The 8,176-nt window shown below is 62.0% G+C and overlaps 1 protein-coding gene across 1 annotated transcript; it reads left to right on the forward strand.

Moving 5' to 3' along the window:
- Nucleotides 1-121: 121 nt before the first annotated feature.
- On the forward strand, nucleotides 122-7,867 carry STX1A (syntaxin 1A). The gene is made up of 4 exons (XM_074593713.1): nucleotides 122-1,697; nucleotides 1,999-2,136; nucleotides 3,802-3,912; nucleotides 4,592-7,867. The coding sequence occupies exons 1-4, from the start codon at nucleotides 1,461-1,463 to the stop codon at nucleotides 4,667-4,669; spliced, it is 564 nt and encodes a 187-aa protein (XP_074449814.1). The 5' UTR covers nucleotides 122-1,460; the 3' UTR covers nucleotides 4,670-7,867.
- The last annotated feature ends 309 nt before the right edge of the window (nucleotides 7,868-8,176 follow it).

The raw sequence follows: 8,176 nt of genomic DNA on the forward strand, positions 1-8,176 counted from the left end.
CTTGCGGGGAGTGTGAGGAGAGCGGAGCAGAGGGGGAGCATCCCCTCCCTGTCCCTGCTGGCCATGCTGCTGGGGATGCAGCCCAGGAGACGCTTGGCTTTCTGGACTGCAAACGCACATTGCCAGCTCGTGTCCCATTTGTCACCTGCCAGTGTCTCCTAGTCCTTCTCTGCAGGGTGCTCTTCATCCATCCATCCATCCATCCATCCATCCATCCATCCATCCATCCATCGTGCCCCTTCCCCAGTCTGTGTTGGTACTGGGGATTGCCCCAACTCAGGTGCAGGACCTTGCAAAGAAAGAGACTTGTAATGAAGTGTGGAGGTGTCCCTGTTGGAGGAGCTCCCCAGGTGGGGGTGGCAGCAAGCACCGTGCCTGTGGGGTGGTTGCCAGACATGGCTGGGCGGGCAGGGGCCCCCACAGTGCTCCCTGGGGCACTGACACGCTTGTGGTGAAGGTCTGGACGGGGTTCAAGGTTTTGGGCACCTCCCCGGTCCAAGCCCTGGTCCGGCACTGCTGGAAGCAGGGAGCATTGTCCTGTGGGCTGTCCCTGCGCTCTGCCACGTCTCCTCCATTCCCCCATTCAGAGGGGGATACTGGAGGATGTTATTGTCCCTTTCGATACAACTGACAGAGCCTGTGGCCAGCGTGTCACAGGGGAGCACCGTACCGGAGCCCAGCCCTTCCCTGCCTGCCCTTCTGCTGTTTTTGTGTTCGTCGGGCTTGGTAAAGTTGCTTCGTTAGCTGCTCCTGCGTGGCTGCCCTGGTTCGCTCCTGATCGCGCTGGTGGGATATCTCCTGCCCTCTCTGTAGGTGTGACCTGCTCCCAGTCCCCCTCCCTGGCAAAAGCCTGCCCAGCGCCGCCGTCTCTGTTCAGCACTGCGATTTTACGGGTCCTTCCTGGCTGTTGGCCTGAAGAACATGCTGCAATTAATGGTGGACAATCAGTGTAACCCATAGAGCCATTGATAGCTCTCTGCTCGGTAGCAGTGTAGAGTATGTCCATGGGGAGGGAAGGCAACCGGGCACAACGGGTGAATTGCTCCCAAAGGAGCTGAAGGTACCACCCTGGGGCCAAGGAGGGGGGCTGTGTCACAGGGGGAAGGACGGAGCCTGGTTTCTGTTACACACCTGCAGGGCTGAAACTCAGGCAGCCCGGTGACAGCAGCAGCACCTGCCAGGCCGGCAAGCCCTGCTGAGACCAGTGTACTTGTGGCCTTGAATTGGCCCGGGATGGGGTTTGCCAAGAGCATCCCTGCTCTCCATCCCTCCTCCACCACAGCTCACCAACTGGTTGCTGATGGCTGCCGGTCCTTTGGCACCACTCCCTGCCCCGCAGGAATGGGCAGCTTGACCAGGAGGGACAGCTGGGCTTTCCTGGGTGAGCTGGGCCAAGCTGGCAGCTTGACCCCCTTTAAAAAAAGAGGGGTCGCAGGGCCGGCACAGAGCTGGGCTGCAGGATGGCAGCCCCTCAAACTGCCTGGTGTACTCTTGGGACTGGAAGCTTCGCTCTGCTCCACTCCTGGGAGATGCTGCGGAGCCAGCAGATCCCTGCGGTAGGGCTGCAGGACCCGTGGCTGGGACCAGGGGCCTCATGGCTGACCCATGTTGTGTCACTTGCAGCTGGCAGGACCACCACCAGCGAGGAGCTGGAGGACATGCTAGAGAGTGGCAACCCAGCCATCTTCTCCTCTGGGGTAAGCATCGGCACAGGCTAAAGCTGAGTCAGCCCCCTCATCACAGGGGGCTGGTGGATGTGCTGCCACAGTGGCCCCAGTACAGGAGTGATGAGCAGGAGGTGGCACCTGGGTGCTTGGGTTGGGCCTGAGGATGGTGCCAGAGCAGGGGCTGCATCCTGGCTGGAGGGTGGGGTGGGGGTTTGCTGCAGACGGGGTGGCTGGAGGGGCTCCAGGGCTCCTGCTGTTCCCTCTCTTGGTGCCCCTAATCCCAGCATCTGAAGGGCTGAGCATGGTGCTCAGTGGCCCTGTCTTCTTGCAGATCATTATGGATTCAAACATCACCAAGCAGGCACTGAATGAGATTGAGACACGGCACAGCGAGATCATCAAGCTGGAGAACAGCATCCGAGAGCTGCACGACATGTTCATGGACATGGCCATGCTGGTGGAGAGCCAGGTAGGGAGACACGGTGGTCCAGCGGCCAGCTCACCTGGGGCGGGAGGTTGGAGTGCCATGGGGCTAGAGGGGGTCCCCTGCCTGGGGAAACACCGCATCTGGGACTGACACAGCTCCCACCGGGGCTGAGCTGGGCTTCCCGGGGCCAAAGCCACCTGCCCTGCGCCCCAGAGACAGGGACTGCTGCGTGCCCGGGGGGGAGGTTTGGTGATGGGCTCTGGAGGGCGGCGGGTGGCTGCCACCCAGGCGGAGATGTCTCCGCCTCCCCCAGAGCATCAGGCCCTGATGGGTGAGTTTGGGGTGCTGTCAGCCTCGGTGGTCCTGTCAGGCCACCCCTGGCTGTGCCGCCAGCCCGCGGTACCTGGCCCTTCAGCCGGGCATGCGCTCCCACATCTCTGCTCACCCCCCTTCTTGCCCACCATGCTGCCACGGCCCGAGGAGACATCAGTGGCAGGTAAAGCCCCACCGAGCCCCTGCCGGTGCTGCATGCTCCGCTCTGCATGGCTGCACCCTGCATGTCTGTGGCTCTTGCATGGCGCTAGGGCCTGCCTCTGGCAGGCAGGCAGGCAAGGGTGGCTGTGGCATTGGTGCCCTGTCCTGCCTGCTTTGGGGGACAGATGTGGGGGATTTGCCGTTCTCTGCCCTGCTTTAAGGGCTGGAGTGTTGCTCTGTGGGGTGGGAGACTCTGAGCTGCTGGTGCCAGGAGCAGAGCTGCCCGCTCTGCCCCAGGGATAGCACAAGTGGGAAGGAGAAGCAGCAGCTTTAGGCAAGGCAGGGAGCAGCATGGCGCCTGGTGGGGGGTCAGTGCTTGGCTTGGGCGGGGGTAACACCAGAGAACCCCTGGACTTGAAAGGCATGCTCTCCAGCACTAGCTGCTGGCCGCGGCCCCCGGGCTCTGCAGCCCCGATTCCCTCCATGCCATGCAGGAGGGCACTGGGCTTCAAGACACCCACCCTTTTGGTTGCATGAATGACATAGTCTGTCTCCAGCTGCTGCAGGACCTGTCTGCTTCCCTGTGCAGCCAAAGGTGGTGGGCAGGCTGGGGGAGCTCACCCCAGCCCATGTCCCCACGTCTGCAGAAGTCCACGTCCCCATCCCACGCCTGCAGCCCTGGGGGCAGAGCAGGGCAGGAGTACCTGCAGGGCCCTGTGGTCCGGCCTCGCCAGCTTCTCTCCAGGGCCCTCTGCTCCCGGCGGGCGCTTGTGCAGATCAGGGTGGTTGTCCCTGAATGCGTGTGGTTTTGTGAGCATCCCACATGGCACTGCTGGTGTGGTCCTTGCTCCCCTGCCATGCCTCTGGTCTCAGCAGCATGCAGCATGGTGTCAGTGTAGATCCTGTTGTAGCTTTGGTGTCACCTGAGATACCAGACAGGGTGGCCACCAGGCCAGGACCGGGCTGGGGAAGCCCCATGACCTCACCCTTGCTTGCCTTCCTGCTGGGATGCGCACAGAGGTCCCAGCCCTCCGGGACAGAGCCCGTGGCCCAGAGCCCCCACCCTAGGGCACCTCGGGCCACCCACAGCCTGCAGGCAACTGATGGTCCCTCTCTCTCCTGTGCAGGGCTGCCGGGCAGGGTGAGAGCCACATGGTGCTGGGGAGCAGCAGAGCAAGAAGGAGTTCACGTCTGCGCGCACGTGGGCGCGTGGGCTCTGTCCCCACTCTGCAGGGCGAGATGATCGACCGCATTGAGTACAACGTGGAGCACTCGGTGGACTATGTGGAGCGGGCTGTGTCTGACACCAAAAAAGCGGTGAAGTACCAGAGCAAAGCCAGACGGGTGAGTCACGACACTGGCTGGGGCCCATCTTTCCCTGCCTACACTGCTGACACCTACCTCCCTGCCTGGCAGGCCCCTGTCTGGCACCCCTGCCTGCCCCACTGCCTGCGCAGAGGAGCAGGCAGCATGGCGCAGCCTCACGGGTGCCTGGGCACTGCTTTACCCCACACCATTGGGTGCAGCGTGGGTCCCACTGGTGACACCAGCTGAGACAGAGCTCGCTGGCATAGGCTGCGTGAGCCCCACTGACGAGCTACGGGGCAGGGGTGCTACTTGGGGGGTGAGGGGGAAGGGACAGGGTGGATCCCATGTGAGAACCATGTCCCTTGCCAAAAATAAAAAAAAAGATGAGAAAAGGCACGGTCCAGCTCTGACCCTGAGCACAGTGCCAGCTGCCTGTCCCAGTCCCCCACACCTGGTCCTGCGTCAGCTTGGTGGCTTGGGGACCTGGGGGCCACCAGCTCAGCTCTGCCAGCCCAGGGCTGAAAGGGGAGCTGGGATGCCCATCCCTGCGGCAGGGCTGCCGGAACCCCTCCGGTTCCCACGGTGCTGCTCAGAGCCCACCATGGGCAAACAGGGACTGGACAGATCACAGCCCCCAGTTCTCAGGGCCGGCCTGCCCCAACACTCACGGTCCCCTCTCCCTTCTCTCCCTGCTGGTGCTGGGACACCTGAGCAGAAGAAGATCATGATCATAATCTGCTGCGTGATCCTGGGTATCGTCATTGCCTCCACCTTCGGCGGCATTTTCGGCTAGACTCACCCCGCGAGACTGTTTGTGTGCGATGGATGGAGCCGCGCATGCCGTGGGGCTGCAGCTGTGCCGGAGCGAACCACGCAGCTCCAGAGCCTCCCAGCAGCATTTCAGTTTCTAATGCATGGTTGTTTGTGACGCTGTGTGTGCGGTGCGTCTGTGTGGAGGGAGTGCTGGCCCCAGGGCACAGGCAGGGCGCAGGGGACAGTGATGGGCACAAGGGGGACCCTGGGGGGGAACCCGAGCTCTCATCACTGCTTCAGCCGGGGTGGCTGGCTGGGACCAGGTGGGGACAGAGGTGCCCTTGGGCGCTGCTGCTCCTCCTGTGCTAGGCAGTCTGTTAGTGACAGCCGAGGATGAGGGACTGATGAAGGGTGTGAGGGGTCCTTGGGAGCACAGTGCCCAGTCAGCCTCCCCCAGCTTCCCCGTCACCTCCAGCAAGAGCTCTCACATCTGTCAGCCACATCTGTGCTTGCAAATACCTTTCCTTGGGCTGCTTCTCTCACGGGGCCCTTCCCCAGGGGTGCACTCTGCCAGGCCCTGCCTCCCCCCGTCTCTGCCCATCCCATGGCCGTGCCATCTCCTGATGGCAGGGCTGCCCCTCCCTAGGCAAGCCCTCACCCCGGTGTGGGTGCCAGGGGCTGGATGTGCCACTGCTGGCGGTGGGTGCCTGATGGAGCAGGGTGGGATGAGAAGCTGCTGCTGGGGGCCATTACAGTTGCTTGGGGACCAGGACAGGCCATGTGGAGACCTGTGCTGCACCTTGGTGCTGGCCCAGCAGGGCAGGAGGGCACAGTTTTAAGGCCAGCGTGCTTCACTGGCCGCCAGACCTGCACTGAAGCCTCGTTGTTCTCTTCTCAGCCCTGGCACAAGGTGGCCCTGGCTCCTGCTGCCCCCAGGCCTGGGCTCTGGCCGTGGGGGTTTGGGACTGGCTCTGATGCCCGCAGCCACCGGCAGCGCTTGCCTGGGAGCAGGGCTGCTTCCAGCCTCACTTCTCCACATAGGTACCCGTGGCTGGGGATTGGAGGCAGTTGGGCTTTTTCCTGTCATGGTCCCAGGAGCAGCCCTTGTTGCATCCACCCCCCCGCCGCAGGCTAGGAGCAGCAGCCTTCCTCCTCCTCTGTCCTCCCAGCTCCTGAGCAGGGCAGCGCCTGACTGCCCCTTCCATCTCTTTGCCACCTCTTGGCATCCGCCTGCCCCTGCCATCTCCTCCTGGCACAGTGCCCTTCTTCTGCCTGCTCATCCCCTAGGCTGTCCAGTGAGGCACGTGCAAGCGGTGGGGTGCTGTGGGAGCACATGGGTGCCCCTGCACCCTCCGCTGTACCACTACACGGACACAGCCACTGTGAGGTGGCTTGAGCCTGCTGGCAGCTTGGAGGGTCCCTGTGCTGCCACTGTCCGTTTCCCTTGGGCTGGGGGCAGGGCTCTGCCCTCACATCCCTCCAGAGCGTTCAGGGCTCCAGCTGGCCCACGCATACACCAAAGCGCCACAAGGAGCCCAGAGCAGGGCAGGCGCCTGGGGCCAAGCTCACAGCCACACACTGGGACAGGGGCTGGACCTGAGCCTAGATGCTGGCAGCAGAAAAAAGCCACTTGATGGCAGCATGTCACCTCCCTGCTCCCACCAGGGGGAGGGCAGCGCTGCTCCTCCACCCTGGCTGAGCGCTGTAGCACAGGCCCTAGCCCCATGCGTGGTGCACCCATGGGTGCAGGGTGAAAGGCAGACGACTGTAGCCAAGACACGGCACTGCCTTCCCCAGGTGTGGCCCTGCCCAGCAGCAGCCCCGACACAGCTCTTTCCCCGCCACTCTTACTTGAGGTCCCACAATACAGGCCCTGGTTGCATTCAGACGCCGTCGGTAAGTGTGTCCAGCCCAGTCCCCTGCCCTGCCCAGCCCGAGCCCCCAGTGGTGGCAGCCATGGGAACATCCAAGACCAGAGCCCCCTTCTTTCACAGTCCTTCAACAACTTGACGTGAGCTACAGCACTGCAGCCTGCATGCGCAAAAGGGCTTGGGGCACCGAGACCCCTGCGAACAGGGGCAGGCCAGCTCTGGAGCACCCCCGTCCAGGGCAGGAGGCAGGCACAGGCAGGATCCTTGCTCTGTGGGCGATGTCCGGCTACAGGAAAGGGAGATGGAGCACCTGCTGCACCTGCCCCCGCGCAGCTCCCCGCCACCAGTGTCTGTGCTCTGCTCTGCTCAGCCAGCAAGAGCACTGTGCCCCCTCCTCCAGGAAGCAATAATGCTGCTGGCAAGGCTGCTCCTGGGCAGGCAGGCAAAAAAGCTCCTCAGGCTCTCACCCTGCAGCAATGCCCACTGCTTGCACAAGGTGACTTTTTTTTCCTTCTGAGCAGCAGCTTTTGTGGCACAAGCTCACATGACACCAGGGCTGTGGCCCACCACTGTCAAAGCACGAGGCCAAAAACAGCACTGGGGGGGATTCTGGCACTCAGTCCTTGCTTGTTGGTACCACCACTGTCAGCAGCCCCCCAGCAATAGGATCTGTACCGGGCCACAGCGGGTGATTCTGCCACTAGTACTTCACTGGGACCCTGCAGGCAGTGGTGCTGCCAGGCTCTGACCCCAGGGAGGCAGAGGAGCAGGCTGCCATTGCTGCCCCGCAGGCAGGCTCACGCTGTCCTCGCTGTGAGGGGAGGGTGTTTTGGTGCAATAATTACCCATGCGCTACGGGAAGCCCTGTTCAGTTCCTTTTTACCTACCTGTCGTTGCATGTACAGACCAAATCACCAACAGCGTGGTTGTGCTTTGGGAAGATGGTTCACTTTTTCTTTCCAGCCCCCAGCCGCTTGTCCTTTGGGTTATACCACCTCTGTTCCAAGTGCCACCTGCCCTCCCAGCACCAGGAGCGTGTCGATGCAGTATTCCACGAGCAGTGTGGGGCACGCACAGCTTGCACTCGAACTGGGGATTGTTTATTTTGTAATAAATGTACTTGAAGGCTTTCCGAGCCCCCCGTGGAGTTGTACTGTTGCTGTACTGTGAGCTAAGTGTCCTTGTTTTCTATGTGGATCTTGACCCTGGCTTGCTCTGTCTCACTGGGCTGGATGACACTGTATGTTGCCTCTTTTCTCCTTCACCCTTTCCCTCCCTGCTAGGCTCCCTTCTCCCAAAGCTTTGGGTGCAAAACAGCTTCCCATTTTGTGGAATTTTTATGTAGAATAAACATTTGTAACTGTAAAGCTCTGGCCGGCACCTCTCTGTTACAGGGGAAGGGAGGAGGTGATGGGGAGCAAGGGCTGGGGTGCGGAAAAACCCCAGCACCCTGGGAGCACTAAAGCATACAGGGTGGGCCTCATGCGAAGGGCCCACAGGATTCCACAGGAATCGCCACTTCTGCCAGGAGGAAGATTTGCCCTCATGGGACACACACCTTTATCCTGCCCGACTCCCTGTCTGCGGGCAGAACGGAAGCTGGCACGGAATGAGGCGCTGTATTCCCACCTCTACTCCCCTGCACTGAGAGCAGACACAGACCAGCAACACTTCCG

The sequence above is a fragment of the Larus michahellis genome, chromosome 7, assembly GCF_964199755.1.
Source record: "Larus michahellis chromosome 7, bLarMic1.1, whole genome shotgun sequence".
In the NCBI taxonomy this organism is placed as follows: domain Eukaryota; kingdom Metazoa; phylum Chordata; class Aves; order Charadriiformes; family Laridae; genus Larus; species Larus michahellis.

Excerpts from the sequence above, each read along its gene's own strand:
- STX1A (XM_074593713.1), top strand. The coding sequence starts at position 1,461 with ATGGCAGCCCCTCAAACTGCCTGGTGTACTCTTGGGACTGGAAGCTTC. Across the intron at positions 1,698-1,998 it reads CAGCCATCTTCTCCTCTGGG|ATCATTATGGATTCAAACAT; the intron begins GTAAGCATCGGC and ends GTCTTCTTGCAG. Across the intron at positions 3,913-4,591 it reads ACCAGAGCAAAGCCAGACGG|AAGAAGATCATGATCATAAT; the intron begins GTGAGTCACGAC and ends ACACCTGAGCAG.